Source organism: Perissodus microlepis, chromosome 6 (assembly GCF_051167445.1).
Source record: "Perissodus microlepis isolate ML-2025 ecotype Zambia chromosome 6, ASM5116744v1, whole genome shotgun sequence".
Classification (NCBI taxonomy): domain Eukaryota; kingdom Metazoa; phylum Chordata; class Actinopteri; order Cichliformes; family Cichlidae; genus Perissodus; species Perissodus microlepis.
In genome coordinates, this window is record NC_140466.1 from 37,237,903 (window position 1) to 37,262,263 (window position 24,361).

At 39.2% G+C, this 24,361-nt stretch overlaps 2 protein-coding genes across 2 annotated transcripts; one reads left to right on the forward strand and one right to left on the reverse strand.

Moving 5' to 3' along the window:
- Positions 1 to 23: 23 nt before the first annotated feature.
- LOC146386144 (uncharacterized) lies at positions 24 to 13,967 on the forward strand. The gene is made up of 5 exons (XM_084932195.1): positions 24 to 382; positions 907 to 1,391; positions 4,311 to 4,475; positions 8,144 to 8,268; positions 9,062 to 13,967. Exons 2-5 carry the CDS (start codon positions 957 to 959, stop codon positions 11,115 to 11,117), a joined length of 2,781 nt encoding a protein of 926 aa, XP_084788321.1. The 5' UTR covers positions 24 to 382; positions 907 to 956; the 3' UTR covers positions 11,118 to 13,967.
- A 1,476-nt stretch (positions 13,968 to 15,443) lies between these two features.
- Positions 15,444 to 18,673, reverse strand: lgsn (lengsin, lens protein with glutamine synthetase domain). The gene is made up of 4 exons (XM_084930102.1): positions 18,650 to 18,673; positions 17,723 to 18,407; positions 16,900 to 17,066; positions 15,444 to 16,713 (listed from the first exon to the last, which is right to left on the reverse strand). Exons 1-4 carry the CDS (start codon positions 18,671 to 18,673, stop codon positions 15,520 to 15,522), a joined length of 2,070 nt encoding a protein of 689 aa, XP_084786228.1. The 3' UTR covers positions 15,444 to 15,519.
- Positions 18,674 to 24,361: the final 5,688 nt, after the last annotated feature.

The window sequence follows — 24,361 nt, forward strand, 5'->3', positions numbered from 1 at the left end:
ACTGCTACACCTCACCCTAGAAGAGGTAACACAAATCCTTCGGCTACAGTTAATGAAGCCAAAAGTAAAAATGTGCACTTGTAGCCAGACTCCAAGGGACTACATGACAACTTGCGAGACAAGCCAACCTGCCTCTGAAAGCCAGGTGAGCTGAGGTGGGTGGGGTTTGTTACTGTAGCTGTCAGCCGAGCAAACAGAGCAGGTACAACAGGCTATTCGTTTGTACAGAGTTCACGAATCCACACCTTTAGCACTTACCGGCTTATGCTGGAGAGAGTACCGACACCAGGACTGACAGAAGGTTTTAACTTTTTAAGCTGGTTTAAAGTTTCTCGCCTCTGATTAATCAGGAAGACCAGGATTCTTTTTGGCCAGTTATGAAGTAAGTCTCTTTGTTTATGTCGCTGAAAGTGTGTTGAATTCCTGACAATTTACAGTAGTTACTGAAGAAGTAAGCACATGCCTCATATTGTTTACGTGTTTGTGCTGAACCACATATACCTTTTTGGTTTCCTAAGAGCTAACAGGTATTTAATAACAGAAACATTTCTCGTATGACACCATGGTAATAAAATTATCTGCATGTCTAAGTTTGTTTAAGACAACAACTAAATGCACTGAAAATAAAAATAGTCTTACATTTTTCTGTGATTGGCTGGAAAAGTTTGTTCCAAAGCTCTGTAGTGTTATGTAAAAATTGTATGTTGACAGTTGTCTCATGTTTGTCCTGTTCATGTTTAATGATTAGTTAAAGATTACATATTACAACTCAGCAATGCAGATAAAAATGTTAAAGTCATACACATAATATTTTTTTTCCTAATTATCTCTTTTTTGACATTCAGCTGTAAAATGCAAGTTTAACTCAGTGAACCCTGTAACAGCATAGTGTGTGTCACATTTAAGGTAAAGAAGAAGTCTGCTGCACACAGAGACTCAGAGGGGTTCTCGCATCCATGGAGTCCAATCTGTCATGCCTGTCTTCACTTGAAGAGGACTGTTCAGATTACATTCAGCCGCACTATAAAGAATCCTATCGTCTAGCCATTTATGCCCTACTATGTGGCGGCAAAGAAGCCTATGAAGAGTTCCTTCGAGCTGAGCAGATCAACCACTTCCTTTCAGAGGAAGAGACTGTGTTCATTTTGGAAAATGCAGAGTTACCGGTTGTGGAGGATGATTCAGAGGGGAGACGCAGCACAGACGAGGTCAGACCCTCCACCTATTTCCCAATTGAGTCGGAAGAGGAGGTGCCAGACTTGGATTTGGGCTGGCCAGGGGTCGCGCTGGAGGGTATAGAGACCAGCATTAGCCTGCTGTTTCACCCACCCAGACAGAACACACCAACAATTAAAGAGGTGGTTCGGAAGCAGATTCAGGCTGCGCGGAAGGTGAGGCCTCAGCACTGCGATATAAACAAAAGAAATGCTCCTGGGCCAGTGCCAGAAAATAACGCCTCATCTATCAGGTGGAGGAATCAACAAAGACAATAGTTTATCAATAGTACATATTCCTAGTGAAAGGTGTATTTTTGCGTATGTATATATACGCCTCTGCATAGTTCTCTGCATAAACAGGAGACTGCAGGGAAGGGCTAAACATACATTAACCCACACAATCAGCTGACTACACCAGTTCAAATGTTTGAAGCAGTTAACTACTATGGCAACTGAACTTTTGTTATCATGAAAATGTACGCGATGGAAGTCACTCATTACTGTGCAGCTTTTTGCTTTGTGACGTGTGAGGCAGGCGAGTGGCCAGTCTGAATTCATGTAAGCTGCACTAACTTTGGCAGGTTTCAGAGAAAAAGTATTTAGCAATTCAACATTCACAGAAACATTGTTGCAGCAATGTTCTTTAAAGCTGTAGCTATCATGAAGCGGTAACAGTGACGTCAACCTGGTGGAAATTTGTATTTATGCTTAAAATGCATTTCATGACTAGAAATATTAGTAATATTATATTAGAGCAGCAAGTCACTGCAGTTTTCCATTTCCTATTTTTTCCCCAGGAACCTGCTTCATGAAGCTTTTTCATCTTGTACTTCCTGTGCAGTTATCTGCTGTAGAAAGAGTAGAAAATGAGTGCTGTTGCACTGCTTTTGCAATTTGTTGCTGTATGTTTAATCTAGTCTTCACATCGCTGTCTTTTAATGAGATGAATGCTCTTGTAGGATCCCGTGGAGGTCACAAACAGACACGCTGTTTTTTGCTTTTTTACCTCACACTTCCTGGAATTTTCCTTTTTATTTAAACCTATAATATTAAACTTAATGATTACCTTTAAGTCATTTAAAAAGTGCTTATTATAATTTAGAAATAAGTAAATATAGTAATGAGTAAAGAGAAGAGCTTTTTTTATGCAGTGTAGGAAAAACTGCTCCAATAAAGACTGCAAACATCTGAAGATTTTACTGAATCACAGGATCTACTAAACAAAAAATGATGAGATACAACAATAAGGATACTGTTGCTTTCAAATTAGTTAAAAGATCAGTCAAATGAGATGGAAAAAGTATCACTGTTAAACATTAACATTAATTCTTGTAGTCAACATTGTAGCAAAATGCCACAGTAGGATCAGATAGCTATGGCTGGATTGGTTGGCATTAAACTGATTACAGAAAAACTAATTAAACCAACTGCAAACCAACAATTGGACAGACCACTCTTTAAAAAAAATAGTTTTCCTGTGATCAAGTACATGTTTAAATACTTGTTTAAATTCATATGAAAGCACTGACATATAAAATGCTGACACAAAAAAGAAATCATTATACTTGCAGTAACTGTGAAAGTGACCTTTTTTGTTCTACCACATAATAACTGGCAGAACAAATTTAGATGCTACGCATTAAAGGAGAAATCTAACTCATTTCAAAATAAAGGTACCTATACATAAATATATATCATGAAATGACGTAGGTTGAAACAGGTAAAACTTTGTCTGATATTTGATAAAATAAAAAAAAATCTGTCTTTCCTCTTTAGCAAACCACTTGTCTAATTTACAGAATTCATAACAACAAAAAATATCACAAGCAAAGGTGCTCAGTAAATCACAATATAAAAAGTGAGTCTGCTCACGAAGCTTTACTCATTCACGGTCACCTGACAAAGAAAGTACACTTGCTTTTAATTCTAATTCTTTGGGCTTGTTGTCTTCTTACTGTTAAATATTTGGTCATGTCAGTGAGATACAAACTATATAGTTTCCCCTTTTGCCACAAAATCATCACCTCTCCTGCTTGACGGCTGGTATGAGGTGTCTGGTTTTCACCAAATGTGTGGTCCTGTGTATTATGTCCAAACATTTTCACTTTGGTCTTGTCTGTCCAGCGGACATTGTTCCCGAAGTCTTTTGGTTTGTTCAGATACAACCTTGCAAACTTAAACTATGCTGCCATGTGCTTATTGGAGAGAAGAGGTTTCCTCCTGGATCCTCTCAAACATTTTGTGTTTATTTAGTCTTTTTCTAACTGTACTATTATGAAGTTTGAAGTTTCTCTGAGCATTAAACAGTCTTACTTAAATTAAATTTGCTAGGATGTGCACTACAACACTGGCGACTTTTTCCCACTTGAATACTGTTTCTGACTGTATAGTGATGGAATTCCAGTTGTTTAGAAATGCTTTATTACCCACCCAGATTGATGGGGAGCAACAGTTGTTTTTGTAAGATCATTGCTGATGTCTTTCCTCCCTGGGATTGTGTTCTCACCCCCTCAATGCGCCAAAACAGCAAACTGTTAAAACATCTGCTGTTATAGAGGTACTCACATTTGCTGATGATCTTATAGTAACAGAACCTGTTAATTATCCTCCACATTTCTATGGCAGCAAAAAGGATGTAAAACAAATTAGTCAGTATTCTTATGCTTTAGATACTGCTTCTGCATTTTAGCTTAATTTTTGTTAAATAAATAATGAAACTGTGCAAAATGTCACAGATTAACCAACATGAGGTTGCATTTGCCTAATTCTAAGACCTGCTAAGGACCAGATGATTTTTTTTATTATGGCCCAGTACTCTAAAAATAAAAGAGGTTGATTTTTTTTCACATAACTGCATATATACAGTTGGCAGTTACTTCTCTTTGCATGCATTAGAAGTAATGACATTATTTGTGTTGCATGAAAGATTATTTCAAGTTAAGAAGGTGTTTTGCACAATGATACAGTTAATTTTGTGTGGAAAGTCATCTCTACTATACAAGTCCTGATGTTGACTACTCATACATTTTTTGACTTAAAAATTTGTATTTTCTCAAAATTGAAAACATTTCCACATGTCTAATGTGCTTCCAGCTTATTGCCATTGTAATGGATGTCTTCACTGATGGCGACATTTTCAAAGAACTCATCAATGCGACACAGAGGGGAGTGGTGGTCTACATCCTTCTGGATGATTCCCATGTCAAGAGCTTCCTCAAAATGGCACACAACATGGAGATTAATATTCAAGAGCTCAAGGTGAGAAACACAGCACCTTGAAATACAAGGTTTAAAGGGCAACAGTATCAGATGAGTATGTTTTATCACCATGCTGAGATATTATTGTACTTGTTGAGGCCATGAACTGCAAAAAATAAAAATCATCAGGAAAAAAATGTATTATCTTCCACTAGACCTATGTGATTATCTGGATGTCACAGTGGAGACACAACAGGCCTATTCTTATGTTTTCCACTTTTCCTGATATAAAAAGCGGCTTCTGGTAAACATGCTCTTCTGCACTTCTTGCCAAATGTAATTTTCCTGTTCCCATGCATAGTATACACGTTAGCATTTTAAACAATGTTTATCTTGCAAAATATTTGAAAACTGTCAACTCCATTGTGTGGTGGCTTTAGTAACACAGTGGCTGATAGTGAACAACAGCCAAATACCAAACTAAGACAGGTAGAGTCATCTTAGAGCTGGGCATTTATTTAACCCTTGGAGCTCTAAGTCATAGTCAGTTCGGCAGTGAGTGTGTGAGTGTGTGTGTGTGTGTGTGTGTGTGTGTGTGTGTGTGTGTGTGTGTGTGTGTGTGTGTGAGAGGGGTGGGGGGGGGTACACAGATATGTAGACATGTATGGAGACATTTGCCACTCAAAGCCATAATTGGGCCCACACATGCCTGTTGACCTGTTAAACATCATCTGACATAATCTAACATTTGCATTCCCCCAGTGCTTCCCGTGAGGCTTCACAACCTTTCTTCTGTTGGCAAAAGAGCATTTAAAATATTACGTTTGACATTTTCTCCACACCCTGATGGAAATACAGTCATTTACCAACATTTCCCTGCTGTGTCTCTACCTGCCATTTTCACACAACTGCAGCAACCGCAGGACAGATCTGTCAGTGTGGCTGGATTTTCCTGTTAAACAGCATTAGATGATGTTTCCACTGTCTAAACAAAGAGTCATCAGCGTTGAACGCAGTGACGGCTTCACGATCTCTTTGCAGCGTGCCTGGCCATTAGCAACATCAAAAAAACAGCCTGAGGAAAACTCACACAGGTTTGATCATGTAGAGTTTGACAAAGGGTGTGCATGCTTTCATGTGTTTGTGTAAAGCTAGTAGTAATGGAAACTGGGGGGGGGGGAGTGTTTAAATTAAGTTAACATTCAAGCTGTTTACACCTGATGACTGAAACAACCCTGAACTCATGTTTCATGCTCTGGGTTTGAGTTTTTGAGTTTCATTTTTGAGTGTTGAAGGCCCTGATGTGTTGAGCAGTGAGACGTGGGAATCATTTAGTTTTTAAAAGATGTGACACATAGTTCTTTCACACGGTAAAGAAGTTACATTCAGATAAATCAAAATGAACAAATATTAGATTTACTTGCAACATTTAATGTGGTGCCTTTGTGCACTTTTCATTTAAGTAAAGAGTTCAAATTATGTACTTATTACATACATTGATAATCAAAGTGCTCCTTTTTTGGAAACAGGCTTGCATCATATTCCTGTTAATGTAAGTTGCCAAACTTGTTAGCCCAAAACAAAACTAACACAACCAATAACACAAAAGCTGAATTACTTCCATGTAATTCTTTTAGAAGGAAGTATGTCCAGCACATGCTTCAATTATTTTTAAACTGGCAAAATCACATTCCTGTTTCTTGTGTAATGTCTTTGAAAAACAATGCATGTTCAAAGATTGTACTATACTATAAAACAGTGTTAACCTGAAAGTCTCCTTGCAGTTAAGCTCGTAAGACTTGATGTTAGAATCCCTGATAATCAGCACTGGTGTCCTGTGGTCAGGAGGGAGGGGTACAACCTTTATCTGCTTTGAATGCACAGATTTGAATGTTCTGCTGGAAACAGATGAGAACAGTTGAAGAAATATTGACAGACATCAGTCATGACTTACAGAGACTGTGCACCGTTTCCACAATAACAAACCCTGGATTACAAATGACATAAAAGCAATCATCAACCAGAAAAGGGTAGCTTTTAGAGATGGTGACAAAGAATGGCTCAAACAGATGCAACATGAGCTGAAGAAGAGACTGAACACAGCAGAAATGTAGTAGATAAAGAAGACAGAAAGGAAGCTAGAATACAGCAACATCTGTGAGGTGTGAAAAGGAATGAATACTATGTCAGGCTAAACAAAAAGAAAAGACAGCCACTTATGGGTGATGTGGAAAGAGCTGATGCACTCAAGCAGTTCTTTAGTCCTTCAACTTTATGGTCACACTCACTCCCACTGCTTCTCCTTCACTGTAACTCCGTCTGCTCCTGCACAAGCTCCCCCTTCTCCTTTCATTTCTAATACGGCAGCTACTTCCCCTCTCACACCTGTGCCTTCATGCTCATCTGTCACAGACAGGGGTGAGATTGGAGTTAGGAAGACTATGATAGCCCAGATGGTGTGTGTCCAAGGGTGCTCAAGGATTGTGCTGCCCAACTGTGTCAACCTCTCCACAGGATTTTTAATCTGAGTCTACTGCCAGGACTGTGGAAAACATCCTTTATTTTTCCGGTACTGAAAATAAAACGTCTTGCTGAACTAAATGACTTTAGACCAGTGGCCCTTATAAAGCACATCATGAAAACCTTGGAACAGCTGATTCTACACCAAGACAAACTTGCTTAAAACTGCAGACAGGAATCTGAACACAGGGATCTCGTAAAAGCCTTCAGCCACTGGTGTCACAAAACCTACCTGATGCTGAACACCTCTGAACACTGGGGAGGCAGCAACAGAAGGATCAGTAAATTTATTCTTATTCTTATTGTTGTCAGGGTCATCAGGTAGCCATCCTTGTTCCCTGGTGTTGGTTCACTGATAGACCCACGCATGTACTTGGATGCTCATGCTTTTGAGAAACCTGGTTGCACCAGCTACATCATTTTGTTTTGGCTGCTATGTCTGCATAATTGAGCCTTTTGAATTGTATATGCTGCCTCCCATAGTACCATTATCTCCACAGTGTACAGGCGCTTCTGCACGGTGGACCACCTGATGATGTCTGGCCTGAGAATACTTGGAGTAATCTTTGGTGGGAAAGTGACTTTCTGCAACTTGTAGCCACAGGCAGTATCCACAGTAGCTTTCACTCTTGCAGATAAGATTTAGGGGGGAATTACTTTTCCAGATTTGGGTAGCTTTTTGTCCACTAATAAGTGAAATCACGATTTAAAAGCTGCGTTTTGTATTTCCTCTTGTCTTTGCAAAACTAAATAAATAAATAAGAAATCAGGAACAAGGAAATGTTTTGTCACTGTATCGTTTGACCTGATTAAGCCTCCTTGGCTAGTTTTGCAGCCAGTGAGGATGTCACTGGAGGTCAGCAGAGTTCCATTTGTTCTTCGTTTTATCGTATCATGATGTTTACACATTCACCAAAAAAGGAAAAGATCACTGATTTTATCAAAGATGAAGACATAAATCCCTTTGGTATTGCATTATGATGAGCATCTGGTATAAAAACTCTCTGAAATTAAACACATGGAGCTTCCCACTGTTGTGATCTGTTGTGAATAAGCCAGAAGTAGGTTCTTCTATCATTGCATGATAATGCATTTTACAAATAGAGATTGCTTAATGCATTCTCAAATAAGCATTACATATATTACTTGTAGGTGAAATGAAATTGATTTATTTTTGGCCTTAATTCTCATTTTTATTTTTCCATCAGAATCTTTGTGTTCGGACGGTTCAGGGGCCAGAGTATCAGTGTCGCTCGGGGTTTAAGTTTCATGGAGGTTTGGAACAGAAGTTTATACTTGTGGACTGCAGGACAGTTATGTATGGAACATACAGGTGAGTCAGTGCTGTTCAAAAGTATTCCGTGATTAAATTGAAATAGAGGCCTGGCCTAGCTCTACTTGGCAGCTTTGCTAACTTTAAACCTTAAAGCAATTTCATGTAAACTCGCTGTGCTACTCTGGTATTTTTAAAAATAAAAATTGGTGAACTAGGAAGAAAAAAAATATGATTAGCTGCCTTCCTTCACCACTTAGACTGGCTTTCTTCTGGCGGGTCGTTTAGCCATATTAGGAATATTCTGTCTCACTTTTATCATATCGAGCAAGTATGTGTTTAGAGCAGTCTGCAGCCTGAGCTCGTGGCTCACGGAGATTAGTTACATTATTTGAAACTTTGACCACTGTAACAGTAAAAATACTGTAAGAGAGAAAAAAAAAGTTTTAAAAAAAGACAAACCCCAGAGCAAGTTCTAAGACAAACTTAACAAGTCTTCCAAGTCAGCAAAACTAGTGCTGTTTGAGAACACACAGAGCTGAGGTAAGAAGAACACTTAATAAATGCAGTGGCCTGTGGGCAGTTGCAGGCACCAGAAACACATAAACTTTCTGCTGAATTTGCCAAGTTCAAACATCATATGATTAAAATTTTAGTCCTATGCTCTGCTACTATAGCTTTTGTTGTGTTGGATGTGTTTCCTGGTTGGCCCTTATTTCCACTGTTATGTTTCAGTTGTGGATTAAGCACATTAAAATTTAGATAATTAAGATATGCATGACTTTATTATTAATAATGTTTAAAAATTTGTGCATCATTATGATCTGTACTGGTTCTCCAATTTCTTTTTCAGCTACACATGGACTTTTGAGAAAATCAACCTCAGTATGGTCCTGGTTGTCACAGGCCAACTGGTTTCCACTTATGATGAAGAGTTCAGAAGACTCTATGCTTGCTCCACAACTTCTTCAGTCTTGCTTAACGGGAGGCCACCTGTTCTGTACCTTAAAGATACTTTGGCTCTGGAGAGCCCAAACTCCAGCCAGCTTTCTCTTAATATGATTCACAGGAGATCCAGGGTGATGCACGTGGTGAGAAGTGCTCAGGACAACAGGTTCAACAATTCTGGCACAATGACCAGAGGCTTGAGTGTCCAGGATAGGCTCCATCAGTATGACTATACTGAAATGGGGAACCTAGTGAAAGGACACAGTTATGGGGGCGAGCTGCAAAAGGTAAACTCCATGACTCGGCTAAGGATGGGAACTAAAGACATTGGAGTCCCTGGGAGAAGTGGATCTAAACCGAGGGGAGGTGGGGAGGTGCTTCTACCAAACCGGATGTCGCACCATCACCTCCGGCACCAGACACGTTACGGTGCGGACCAGAACCTGATACCATTCAACTCAGAAACATCACTCCACCGCTGGAAGATTGATTCTTATCTTAATGAGAATGAGATGCATCCAGGTGCGTCATGTGATGCGATCTCACCTGTGACATCTCCATATAGCAGTCACACAGGCTTAAATGATTATCAGTCACAGCTCATTCACAGCAGGTCGAGAGATATTAAGTCCAGAATGGAAGAAACACGGCAAAAAAGGTTCAGTTTGCAGGACTATAACAATTTCAGGCAAAGCCACGAGTCTTTGAGGTCCATGTATCTGAATGCAGAAACATCCAAACTGATGTCTTCATTAAGAGGCCTGGATGTAAGGCAGAGTATCACAGAATCGGAGCTAGCGGCACAAGAAAGCTGCAGCCAGGAAAACAGGGAGCTCAAGAAGCGAGGTAACAAAAGAGAGCCAGTGCTCACTGATGGACATCGTTCTGCCTCTCACCATGATGTGGTTTCAGATGGAAAAACAATGCAGACATACGATTGGCGTGAGCCTCTATCCAAGACAAGATCAGCTGCTGATTTAGACCAGAAAATGAGTGATGCACCACTCAAGCCTTCTCATTTACAGTCCAGCAGTGTTAGCATTCAGCATCCGAGAGCAATGGAATCTTTGACCGAGGTCCCTGAAGAAAAAGACCACACTCACTTAGACCCAGCACTTAAAGTCAGACGTGAGATTTGCAAAGATGAGGAGGTTGTTCCTAAGAACTCTGTAAAATCTCCAGAAAAAGAAATTCAGGATCAAGTCACAGGAAAGCATTATAGGGTGGCCAAAAGCACAGGCTCAGGTGATTCAAGGCAAGGAAAGAAATCCATTTCTAATGAAGTTGAAACTTCTCTGGAAGTCTTCAATCCATCTACAGGACCTCAGCGGGCAGTGGAAGATAAGGGCAGTCACACAGAAAAAGGGGAAACACAGCCAGAAGATGCAGCGCTACAGAGAAAACATTCTATGAAAATGAAAGTGCCTACATCAGATGAAAAGAAAACTTACAAAAATGAAAATAAGTCTCTCCAAAGAAGGACCTCAGGAGTAAGCCAGCCACTGAAGGCTGCCCATTCCCTGGCACCTGATGCAGTGCACACAACAAAAAGCCAGTCACTGAGCATGCCCAGTTTGCAGAGCTCCCTTACTAGTCCATCAGAGACAGAAAAGACTAAATCTCCACTGTCAAGATTTTCTCCTCAGCGTTTGAGCAAAAAGAAGATGGCCCTTGCAGCAGAGCAAGACTCAAAGGGCACTCTGGGTGACGAAAGAGAGACTTTATATCAGAGACCAAAAGACAAAGCCTACAGTCGGTATGAGTTTTTGCTTAGCAATGAAAATCTACGTCTGGATAAGTCAAAGAAGAAGACAAATTCATATTCGTCAGACAAAGAGAGAATCTCTTCTTTGCAAAGGCGCGAGTCTGCCCGTCCAGTGAATCAGACACAGAGCAGCACTGATAACAAACTGGAGCGATTCATGCAGCGAGTTGGAAATCTAATAAACAAGAACAAGTAGCGAAGGCACAGAAGAAGGCCAACATGGTCAGAAATGAAGGCAAAGTTTATGCATATTACATGTTTTGTTTATGCAGCTGTTTTTCATGCCTAGACAAACGGTTTCTTTACACCATAGCAGTATGCTCCACCTTTTTTCTTTTGTCGCCACTGATGCCAGTAACAAGGCTTGATAAATCGGGTATTTGCAGTTAAAGTCTGAGCTGGATCTTACTGGGGAGAAGAAGTTAAGGCAACCAGGGAGAATCTGACAGTAGCACTTCAGGACATTCAGCAATGTTTGATTCAGTAAGCTAAATTATAATGATACGGTATGTCTTATGCAAAATATATTTATTCTTTTAGTTTACCTAAAGGATCAGTCTGATGAGAGCATCTTTCATGCTATGACAACACCAACACCTCTGTTGTTGTTCAGTATTGTTGTGAAATAACTACGTTTAAAAAAACCCACACCAGTAAGGCCCACTGTTATAACCTGTACCTGAGGTTTTCTAAACAAAAATACACTGGTTTACTCTAATACAGTAATGCATACATTCATCTGCCACTGAATATATTTCTTCTTGTTTCAGAAACAGTACTGAAACAAAGGGTGGATGTAGCTCAGGAGGCAGAGCAGGTCATCCACTAGCTGAAAGGGTGGTGGTTTGATCCGTGTGTCAAAGTATCCTTAGGCAAAATACTCACCCCTATGTTGCTCTACGATGGATTCACGGGAGGATGAATGTGTGTGAATTACAGTAGAAAAAAGTGCTTGTGTGAATGAGACGTGTTGTATAAAAGCACTTTGAGATCTTCAGTAGTGTAAAAAAGTGCTATATAAGAACCAGTTCATTCTCTGAAAATGTTCAGAGCTGCTGGAAATTACTGAAAAGTCCACTCTGGCTTCCTCCCACCGTCCAAAGACATGCAACTTGTGGGGATAGGTTAATTGGATAATCCAAATTACCACTAGAAGTGAATGTGAGTGCGAATGGTTGTCTGTCTCTGTGTGTTGGCCCTGCGACAGACTGGCGACCTGTCCAAGGTGTACCCCGTCTCTGGAAGTGAATGGATGGATGCTTCTTATATAGACATACATTTTATAGACAAAAGCCTTGAATCTATGTGTTTTCAGTCCCATTGTTACAGGTGTATAAAATCAAACACACTGTCATACAGTCTGCCTTCACAAACAACATGTCTGTGAACTGTATCCCCTCCTAGATATTCTGCGATGAACTGTAAGTGTTATTATTGCAAAGTGGAAGTCATTGTCAGCCATAACCACAGCGCTGATGAGTGCTGAGACCTACAGAGCGTAAAAGTTGCTAATGTTCTGCTGACTCTCTACTCTACAGTTGATTAACATCAGTACTAAAACTGCATGCCAGGAGCTCTATGGTGTGGGTTTCTATTGATAACCAGCTCCTGTAGATGTAATGTGTAGATAGCTCACTAGCTACTTTTGTCCATATGGTGTATGAAGACTGAAATTGTGGAGCAAAGCGTTGGTGGATTTGGTGTTTTTTTTGTGTAATGTGTCACAAAAAAACACCAAAAATATGTCACATGCCTTATCACTTAATGTATCATATAATGTATCATTCATGAAGCATATTGATATATAATTTTTTTTAAATATGGACGATGCTGTACATTTTCTCAGTGTATTTTGATGAGTTTAGCAACTATGTTCCAAATATGAAAGCATTCACACTGGACTTCTATCAGATATTTTATCATAAAGTGTCTGTGAACACTAAACTGCTTTCTAAGTCTCTGTGGAAGATATCTGCTGCATAGTCATCAGTGTTACTCTTCTTCACATCAGTTCTACAAAGCTTTTTAGGTTAAACAGAGACACAGTTACACGCCTACTTTATAAGCTCCCTCTACAGATCGCCATCTTGGTGTTGTTCTTTATAACGTGTTAGATTTTGCACTTCCTGCTTTATTTTGTGAGCTGGTTGTTCCTTATGCTTTGCTTTTACTTTTGCTTCCTTGCCTCATCTTCTGCTGTCTCTGTGTGTCCTTTGTCAGCGTGCCTATTCCCTTAAACCCCAGTGATAGTAGCTCTAGTGTATTTGTTTAGGTTTCAGCAGTTTATAGTTTTCAGTGTTTCCCTTCTGGATTTATGATTTACCTTTTGTATTATTGCAAAAAACCAATAAACAGTTCACTTCAAATTCACTGCTGTCTACCTGAGAGTCTACATTTTGGTCCTGTGCACAACATTCAGCCTGCATATTTTACATGCCATGAAATGCACAAGACCATAACTGTAGCTATGTTTGATGATGATGATGTCATAACTTTGCAAGAAAATGATGAGTGGTGGCTTTTATTAAGTCAAAGATTTAGCTGAGCAGCTGATTCACACTGAGGCCACAGAAAAAATAAGAAGTCTATCAAATTGCAGCCAAGCTAGGGACCCCAAGACGGTAACATGCTTATTACACACCAGAAAACTAAATTGTTGCAATTTTCTCAACTGCTTGGGCTCCACTCCTAAATAATAGCTGAATTTGTCAAAATAATCTGAAATTCTTCATTACTTTTTGGTTCTTCTGCACAAAATAAAGCATTTCTAATTCTTGTTTTGCAAATGTTTTAGCACAGATGGGCAAAGGACTCTCTAAAATATACTTTAATTTCATGTGTAATATTTGTCGCATGTCAAAGAAAATCTTTACAAATTCAAAATCTCTCTAATCTTTCTATGCACAATAAACTTTGAATATGTATGTTGTAAAGCATATTTTTAAAGCCTGAGCACTGGTGGATCAAAAATAAATCTATAACACAACATTAACATGGAGGAACTGCTCATACAAACATTTTGTAGCCTGTGAAATATGCAGTGGCAGTAAATAAAGGGAAGACAACAGAATGCATGAAGGTGCATAAAAGTGCAAAGGATGGATGTAGCATGCACGGTAGCTTTTCTTGTGTTACCTTGTAAGAGGACATCAGGTGGGAGGTCAGAGAAAATCTGTGACCAAATAGACAATGACTCAGCCCTTCTGTGCTATTGCACTGTAGCATTCTATTGCAGATAAAAGGCCTGTTTTGGTTTGATACTTCGGGTATGGATAATGTGCATGCACATTGAAGTAATTTGTCAGTTTTCTGGTTACTGTGTGACCACTGAAGTGCATTTTTCCTTTCAATTCATGCAAATTAAATCCCACTTTTGCTTTACAAATTAGAATATAAAACTTTCTGCCCTTGAAATCAGCATTTGATAATTAGTTACTTTCAGCAAAAATTTCTGACACAACTTCACCTACTTCCAAGGTGCATGGAGAGGATGATAGAATTCACAGTGCAGGAACTCCAGCAACACTTAAGGGAAGATGAACAACTTTAATAATTGACCAACGCGCTTCGGCTTGTGGCCTTCATCAGGGTCATAGTAAAACATTGTAGAAAATTGCTTAAATACAAGACAGGAAACAGAAAAAAAAATTCAAATTAACCAATCACGCATGTGTTATTTTGAGACAGGTGGGGATTGTCTCCTCCCCCCCATCCTCATCATTAATGATCTAGTCCAGTATTTACTTGGGCGTGACTTAACCAATTAGCCTACCTGTTATATGTCAGCTGATCTATAATTAGTTACTTTGACAGACAGTAGTAGTCAGTTGTCATTAAAGCATTTCTACACCTACTGTCAGCCAGACAAAATAGTTTGGTTTTACACAATGTTAAGACAACTTTTGACTTTGTTGACTTTCATTTACACAATGTTTCTGACACACACACTGGGGTGAGCAACCTTTGCATTTAACCGATGGTCTACGGCTACATGTATGAGCAGTTTAAAGAACTGCAACTTCAGTGCTAAGAGCTTCAAAAATAATGTGCCAAAGTAAGTGAGGCAGAAATATAAATGGATGCACAATGGAGAGAACTTTAGCTTTCTACAGTGAACATGGCAATGTTTTGGCAATGACCCTATACTTGACCCTGTGTTCAAGATCAAATCCTTCTAATTAATATGCACTAAAAACAATTGACATTATTACTGAACCCTAAACCTATCCCTAGGTCTAGGGTTTAGGTTTGGAATGATCACCAAGGTTTAGCGCTACTATACCATTATATTCACACCATTCAGAGTAAGAGCAGACTGCATTGTTCTTGGCATTAACAACCATTGTCCAGAACAGTGTTTTGCTGTGTGCATACAACAACAAAATAACTCAACAAAAAAATAGCACAATACTGCTGTTTATTTGGGGGGTTTAATGCCTTTATTTTGAAGTAATATCTTCTAAATATCTAGAGTGTGTCTAATAATAATGTATCAACATTGTATAAAATAAAATCGTGTACATTCAAGCAGCTGATTCACATGCTTTTAGTTGTTTGGCAGGAGGAGGTGTGTTTTGTATAAAGTAAATTCAGGGTTTCTATATGAAATACTCAAAGCACTTGTTCCTCTCATCATCCAGTTCCTGGGTCTCAATCTCAAACTTCTTCATGGCAATGAAATACTGAATAAACGGCTCCCCAAGGGCACTGCGGATGACATGATCCTCCCCCAGCGCCTCCAGAGCTTCGTCAAGCTTTACTGGAATGGTGAACTCTTTCTGTTGGATAGGGGCTTTGTTAAGACTGCTTTCAACATTCAGGTTTCTTCTGATACCATCCAGTCCTGCAGCCACTGTAGCTGCAAGAACAATGTAAGGGTTGGCCATGGCTGAGCCCAGCTTGTTGTCAATGTGCGTCTCCCTCCCGCCGTGACACTTGATGTTGAAGGAGCTGCTGTTATCATTGCTGCCACAAGTGGCATACAGCAACCGCTTGGGATCTTTGATGGTTTTGGCAATGTGACTTCTGCAACCCAGGCCGGGTGACATCAAACAGCTCAGGGCAGCAGAGTGGGTCAGGAGGCCTGCCAACCATTTTCTACCAATCTCAGACACCTCGCCTGCTTTCTCTCCACTGTGGAAAAGACTCCGTCGCCCATTAGCATCCCACAGGCTATGAGAGAGCACCCCAGCATTGTATAGACCATCGTCAGTAAAAAAGCTGGCAATGTAGCTGTGTTTGCGAGCCATTTCTTTGATGCCGGTGCGGAAGGTGAAGGCGCTATCAGCGGCAGCAATCCCAAACTCTGGCCTCAGGTTGATCTCCATCTGCCCAGGGCCACTTGCAGAAGCAATGCTGTCTATGTCAGCCCCCATGCAGTACATGCTGTCCACTAGCTGCTGGAAGAAAGGCAGGTCATGGTTGCTGAGCAGGGTTGTGGCAGGAAACAGGAGTGTCTTTGGTCCAATCCGGTCCGGCGCTCCTAGTACACAACATTCATAGGTGAAGGATGAGTGCAGGGAGAAACCCAGGCTTTGGAGCTGACCGAGAAGCTGCTTGGCAATGAGGCGAGGCGAAGTGCGAAGGGGGCTTCCGGTCACGGTGCATGGGTCGCATATGACCCGTGCTGTTTGTTCAGCCCAGGGTAGGACCCTAAAAGTCGAAAGGTCAGGGATCAGAAGGATATCACTACTGAAGTTGGCAGTGTTTGCATGGTCCACTTCATTGCTTTGTGGGCTCAGGGTTAGCTCCAAATAGCTTCTTGGCATTGGTACCCCATATACTGCTTTCTCCTGTGAGAGAAACATATGCATTAAAGCACTTCTCACCTTTCGTTAGAAGGGATAGATAGATAGATAGATAGATAGATAGATAGATAGATAGATAGATAGATAGATAGATAGATAGATAGATAGATAGATAGATAGATAGATAGATAGATAGATAGATAGATAGATAGATAGATAGATGTGCATTACATGGAAGAAGCGAACAGGTACTGTCTTGGACCTTGACACCCCATGGAGGTCAGTGGCTTCAAAGCGGACGAAGTTGATATTGTCGCGTGCTATTTGTTGTTTAATTTGCTCCATGGCTGCAATGAACCTCTGGTTCCCAGAGATCTCAATAGTGTCTTTTTCGTTATCTGTGGGAAACAGTTTGAAATATTTGCAAAAACATTTGAGAATCTTTCATTTTAAATATAAAGTGTCACACTTGAAAGAAAAAAACACATGTTGTTTTTTAAGTCAGAGATTTCATAATCAAGTTCAAGTAGCATCATCAGGACCACCCTAGACAAGCCACAATTATCTGGTTTAAGATAAGTTTCAAAACAGTGACAGTTTGTCCACAGGCAGCACAGTCAAGTGGATATTACAGCATAAAACATCTCACTGTTAGTCACTGAATGTAATACAATGAGCAGAGAAAACCAAATCCCACCAAAAAAATCCTTAAGCTAAACCTCATATATCTACTGTTGTCCCAGATTCTTTTAAATGTAGAATAATGAGAGTTTATTACAACACTAATTTGTTTATTTTTATTAAATTACCTTTAAGAAGGTTTTAAATCATATGAATTTTCCAAAAACAAAAATGTGTTCATTTTTTATATTCAAGACAATGAGAAATATTCAGTATTCAGCTTTTATGAGCCAGTAATTTCTAATCATTTTCTGCGAGCAGAAAAGTATCATTCCAAATCTAATTATTTGCCAAATATATACTTTTTCAACATAAAATTTTTCTTCCTTTCTATCAAGAACAGCGTAACTAAATCTAATCAAACTTCACCAACCTGTATGAGAACCTCCAGTCTCTCCCCAGGAGCCACCACTCACATATGTGTGGGTCCTGACTTCAGGCTGCCTATTTGTGTTGGCACTGAACCTGAACGAGCTGGATGAATCCATGGTGGAAGGCAGCTGAATAGATGTGCTATCTCTGGATCTGGGCCCCCTTCTGGAAGCATCAGAGTGTGGTTTGAAGGTGCTGAACACCCTGTGAGAGTTTCCATCATCCTGCCGTCCGTCCGTCCCTCCACCACTAGTGCTGCTTCCGTGGAGATACGTGTAGGGACTCCCTGGTTTCCCCTCATGTCTTTCCCGGATACTGAGCAGGGGACTGACCCTCAGGATGGTCTTCAGCTCTTCCATGGTCTGCCTTGGAACACCCATTTTATCATAGGACAACCTGGTTTGACATGATGCCTCTGTGGTCCAGTCATCCCCAGCGTCAGCTTCATCCACAGAGGGATCATCAACTTGCTCTGGGGGCTGGTGAGGCAGAGGGCCAATGGAGATAACTGTGGGAGTGTTGGGAGTTACTGGTGTACCGACGGGACCGTGGATGATGGATGGGCCACCTCCTCTGCTATTCCGATCCATCGGAGGCACATACTTCCCAGTCACCCTGACTCCTTTCTTGCTGCCTAGACTCATCCCGGTGCCATCTATTTGGTCGTTGCTTCTATATTGGCCTTCCTGGAAAACAAACAATGGCTCTGTCAGAATAATGGTAAGAGAAGGTCAAGTTATGCATGAAAATGATTACCAAGAAGTGTAAGCAATCAAATCTGAAATCATATTGAATGAAAAAAGACTTCTAAATTAAAAATACAATACTCCAGGTATTTTAAAAAAAGTGAAGTAATATATATGAAAACCCTACAAATGGACGTTGCTCAATTAAATTCAAATCCAAAATGTAAATGTCAAGTTGTTACCTTGAAATCTTCAGAGTCATTCATTTCGTTTTTTGTACTCATGTACTGGGATTTGGATATTGATAGCCCCCCCTGTGAAAGAGCTTCACTCGCACATTAATTTTTATAGACAATTGGTACAATGATGACGGATTAGAAAATTCTTTCTGCCCCACAAAACAGCCACGAGAATCCAGCTGGAAACTGACATCAGCCAGCCACTGGTGGACACTGAAGCACTGCTGCTTTGAGCTCATTGGTTGTTTCCGAGAACAATTCAGTGGCGCTTTTGTGTCACCGCAGAGTAAAACTGCAGAGCTCAGCAGTTCTGTGTGTGTTTCCAGAAAGATATGGGAGCAAAAGTATTTATTCCACGCAGTTATAAAGAGCAGACAATAGCAGCTGATACTGACAGTCTAAGCATTTAAGAACTGCTACAGGGCAGCGTGACACCAGCAACATAATTTTCTTAAGTACTCAATAATAAATGGTGCCACTTTCTAATGTGTTTTATATTTAAATGCGGTGCCACAATATCTAAGTGTACTATTAAAACAATTGTAAAAGTGGTACTAAATTATAATTTTAAAATAAACCATAAGCCTAAATCATTACAGCCATTAATTTCAACTTACTAAAGCAGATAAAACATGTGGATCAGTTGGTTACTACGCATTCTGGGGTTTTTCAGTGAATCACAAAACAATCTTTCTTATTTTCCATTCCACCTTTTAAGACAAAAATCTTGTCTTTAAACTGCTCAAAAATGTTAAACTTTGTACCACTTAGATCAAGTACCACCTACTGCATGTGATACACTTGTTACTGCTGATACAGCCAAGTCAAGGGATGTGTTACATTTATTTAATTCATAACTTTATTGAAATATGACCAAAAAAAATCATGATGAGTATGTTAAGCTTTTTTATGCAGCTGTTTTTTATCCTTTCAATATAAGTTAACGTATCATTCCAAACAGCGGGTAGTCAAAACTGCACCTATATTAAGTATTTTTATTTTTTGTCATTTACATTTACATTATTATTATTTTTATAACAGTAAAAAGTTCATGTGGAGTCTTAAATAAAAAAATAGCAACATATTTTTTAGCTCTTTGGCAACAGCAGGAAGGAAAAACTCCCTTTTAACAGGAAGAAACCCGGCTCAGGGAGGGGCGGGGCCATCTGCTGTGACCGGTTGGGAGAGAGAAGGAAGACAGGACAAAAGACAGGCTGTGGAAGAGAGCCAGAGATTAATAACAAGTATGATTCAATGCAGAGAGGTCTATTAACACACAGTGAGTGAGAAAGGTGACTGGAAAGGAAAAACTCAATGCATCATGGGAATCCCCCGGCAGCCTACGTCTATTGCAGCATAACTAAGGGAGGATTCAGGGTCACCTGGTCCAGCCCTAACTATATGCTTTAGCAAAAAGGAAAGTTTTAAGCCTAATCTTAAAAGTAGAGATAGTGTCTGTCTCCCGAATCCAAACTGGAAGCTGGTTCCACAGAAGAGGGGCCTGAAAACTGAAGGCTCTGCCTCCCATTCTACTTTTAAATACTCTAGGAACAACAAGTAAGCCTGCAATACAATAGTGAAGTGCTCTAATAGGGTGATATGGTACTATAAGGTCATTAAGATAAGATGGGGTCTAATTATTTAAGACCATGTATGTGAGGAGCAGGATTTTGAATTCAATTCTGGATTTAACAGGAAGCCAATGAAGGGAAGCCAAAACAGGAGAAATATGCTCTCTCCTTCTAGTCCCTGTCAGTACTCTTGCTGCAGCATTTTGGATTAGCTGAAGGCTTTTCAGCGAGTTTTTAGGACATCCTGATAATATTGAATTACAGTAGTCCAGCCTGGAAGTAATAAATGTATGAACTAGTTTTTCAGTGTCACTCTGAGACAGGATATTTCTAATTTTAGAGATGTTGCACAAATGGAAGAAAGCAGTCTTACATATTTGTTTAATATGTGCATTGAAGGACATATCCTGGTCAAACATGACTCCAAGGTTCCTCGCAGTGTTACTGGAGGCCAAGGTAATGCCATCCAGAGTAAGAATCTGCTTAGATACCATATTTCTAAGATTTTCAGGGCCGAATACAATAACCTCAGTTTTATCTGAATTAAGGAGCAGAAAGTTAGCGGCCATCCAGGTCTTTATGTCTTTAAGACATTCCTGCATTTTAAGTAATTGGTGTGTGTTGTCTAGCTTCATTGATAAATAAAATTGGGTGTTATTTACGTAGCAGTGAAAATGTATGCTATGTCTTCTGATGATACTGTCTAAGGCTCAGAGTCGGGCAGCTCAGCGTTGCTGAAAAACTGTACTTCAGTGCGGTTATCTAAAAATGGGGTACATCCCAGATCCGGTCCTGTCTGGACCCATGACATATTCATATATGTCATATATACCCTATTCTTTGTTTCTTCCTTTCTGGAACTCTTCCCACATATGTGGCTTTTGTTTTTTGTTTTTTTGTTTTGTTTTTTTTCTGTCTGTTCGTTTGTTTCTTTATGCTGCACTGTTGTTATCGTAAACTTAAAACTAAAAATATTTTTTTAAAAGATACTGCCTAAGGGAAGCATGTATAATGTAAACAGAATTGGTCCTAGCACGGAACCCTGTGGAACCCCATAATTAACCTTCTGTGTGAAGAGGACTTTCCATTTACATCAACAACTTAGATAGATATGATACAAACCACTGTAGAGCAGTACTTGTAATACCTACAGCATGCTCTGATCGCTGTAATAGGATATTGCGCTCAACAGTATCGAACGCTGCACTGAGGTCTAGTGGTAGGACAAGCATAGACATGTGTTTACTGTCAGAGGCTATTGTTATCATTAATTATGCTAAAATTAGTTAAGTTAAAAATCACAAATTTGATTTAAAAAATCTACATTAATTTTGATAATTCATGTATGTTACTTTTCTCAATAATCTTTATAAGAATTCATTTTAAAATTTAAGGTATGTTTGAGTGCAGTATGTATTTTACCACAAAATATTGATGAACGAGTGACTCGATGATACCTTAATAAATGCTGGGCTACGATGAAGTCATCATGATCAGGATTTTTTCAACTGTTTTTCTATGTTTTGTTACCTTCACACTTCTGTTTAAAACAGTGTTAGCCATGGTTCACTGTGACACATCACAATGTAGTATAATGATTAGAAGTGGAAAGCCTATAATATTAAACACAAACAGACACACATATTTCCAGGGGTAGAACCTTCTATTATTCTTACCATACTAATAAGCCAATTTCTTTTTAAAGTCTGAAAGGTTGTATAAGTGGATTGAAAAATGTATGATGGAAAATATTTTTACAATTAAAATGACACAGCAGCACGTATAAATATACTGCTGGAGTCATGAATGACCCTATTCAATGGCTTAAAGGCTAGAAAGGTTCCGTTTTTTACAAGGAACTTCTCGACAATTTCAAAGGACAAAAATATGTAATTTGGTACTAATTAAAGAGAAAATATAAAGAGAAAATATGCATTTTCTTTCCCATTTAAATATTATTATTATTTGCTTATTACTAACATTTTGATCCTTCATGTACATTATGTGTTGTGTTTTCAGAACATGCTAAATACTGACATATTGCTGCCAGCTTCCAGTTTATTCAAGTAATTAACGGGAATCCATATCATGTATAGTTAATCAGTCTTTTAATTTACTTGCTGAAAAATAAGTCAAAACTAAAGTTACCTAAAATAAGCTATATACTATGACGGTAAATCAATAATAAATTACTTTTTAACCAATTTCATAAACCATCTTAAAAGAAGGTTTGTTCAGTATATGTTTAGTAGGGATTATTGTACCTGTTGTAGTTATTCAGTCATTCTGGTGCTCCTCTTACTCGATTCTGATGACTCAGAATTAGATCCTGATGACTTAAGAATTACTCATCAAATAGTATGACTCAGTGGCTCTAGAGATCATAGAGATCAGCTTCACATCCTCTCAGCATTAAGTTTAATGCACATGTTAATGATCTGGCTTTTGTTCTTAAACAGGGAATTTATAAAAGATTAAGAAATAACTACTTTGATCAAAGCTTTTGTACAGATGCATGCAAATCAAGAGTAAAGCAAAAAGAGAAGAAAATCATGTGGTTTACGTCTATGTGGACAGATTAAACTTTACCTGTGGACATTCCAAGACACCATCCAGTGAATACAAAGCAGATTTGATCAATATGACAAGGTTGGACGGTGGTGAATCTACAATACATTTAATTCTCAATTTATTTTTCCTTGATAATTTTATTTAAAAAATTAAACAAAAGTCCTTCATATTTTTACACCGTTTTCAAATTTTTAAAGCAATAATATTATTATATTGAATAAGTAGTATCCCATGCTCCAGAAGGACTTCCCACCAGGGCACTTTGAGGGATGTAGTCAAATACCTTCTCCGTGTAGGCCATTATAACGTATTGGTTATGTTGTCAGCAGTGGCTGTTTCTTTGCATGTTGAACTCCCACAGGATCTGAGCTATTGTGTTTTTTGGGGGTTTTTGTGTATCCTTGCTGAGTGTTCCATTTGATTTTGGAACTTTTAACCCATGCTTGTAATAGATGTTCCTGTAGACTATCACATAGATTTAACTTAACAGAACATTTAATACAGCTGCCATAAGGCAAGAGGCAGGGTACACAGATGCAGTGATAACACAGAGAGACAGACATCCATCAGCACTCATATTCATTTCTACGGACAATTTAGAATCCACAGTTAACCTAACCCCTCTGACTGCATGTCTCGAGATTGTGGGAGGAAGGCAGAGTACCCAATGAGAACCTACACAGAGACGGGGAGAACATGCAAACTCCACACAAAAAGGCCCTGGCCAGATGTTGGATTGAAAACCAAGAATTTCTTTGCTGTGAAGAAACAGTGCTATCCACGGTCCCACCTTGCTGCCCCTTTTCTATCTAAGATTTATATACAGTCACACTCCGATGAACACATAGTGAGCTACTCAGGGTTCAATATCTTGCCTAGTATCTGGAATAGTAGCAGACTGGAACAGCCAGAGATCAAACCAACAACCTTCCAATTAGTAGATGACCTGTTCTACCTCCCTGTAAATATGATGGTTGATTTGAACCCAGGACCTTCTTATTGTGAGCCAAAAGAGCTAACCACTGCACCATGGTGTTATCCCATTTGTGATTCAAAGCACAGTAAAAAAGCTTTAAAACTCAGAAATTATTTGGGAATTTTCCTTTCCATTTCAAGTTATGAAACGTATCTACACAAAGGTCTCTTCACATGAAGTCAAAAGAACCACACATGTATAATTCTATGGTGTCGTGATTTCTGGCATCCTCTGAGGGACGAATTAGGCCACAGTCACCAACTGACCTTGCAGCCTGAAGACAGAGAGATGTCTGGACATAACACTACACATTTTCAGGGTGGGGTTTCACGAGACCAGTCAAGCTAAAGGCAAAAGGAAAGAAAGACAAAGGGTTAAGGAAGTTCGGTTTAGCTTCGAAATAAAGCTCTGTTAACAAGTGAACGGGACATGATGTGTGAGCATTCGTCAAGACATTTACACATTGGGACGTTTTAAACATTTCATTATTTAAGATTTTGAATATTTTTGTTGTATGCTCACATAGTGCATATTTCTACAAAAGTATACATTTAATTCAGCTATCAGAAACCTTTAGTAAAAACTAAAGGTACATAA

Coding starts and splice junctions, on each gene's coding strand:
- LOC146386144 (XM_084932195.1), top strand. CDS start 957: ATGGAGTCCAATCTGTCATGCCTGTCTTCACTTGAAGAGGACTGTTCA. Junction 1,392..4,310: donor AGATTCAGGCTGCGCGGAAG/GTGAGGCCTCAG, acceptor ATGTGCTTCCAG/CTTATTGCCATTGTAATGGA. Junction 4,476..8,143: donor TTAATATTCAAGAGCTCAAG/GTGAGAAACACA, acceptor TTTTTCCATCAG/AATCTTTGTGTTCGGACGGT.
- lgsn (XM_084930102.1), bottom strand. CDS start 18,673: ATGAATGACTCTGAAGATTTCAAG. Junction 18,408..18,649: donor ATGACTCTGAAGATTTCAAG/GTAACAACTTGA, acceptor TTTGTTTTCCAG/GAAGGCCAATATAGAAGCAA. Junction 17,067..17,722: donor GACTGGAGGTTCTCATACAG/GTTGGTGAAGTT, acceptor TGTTTCCCACAG/ATAACGAAAAAGACACTATT.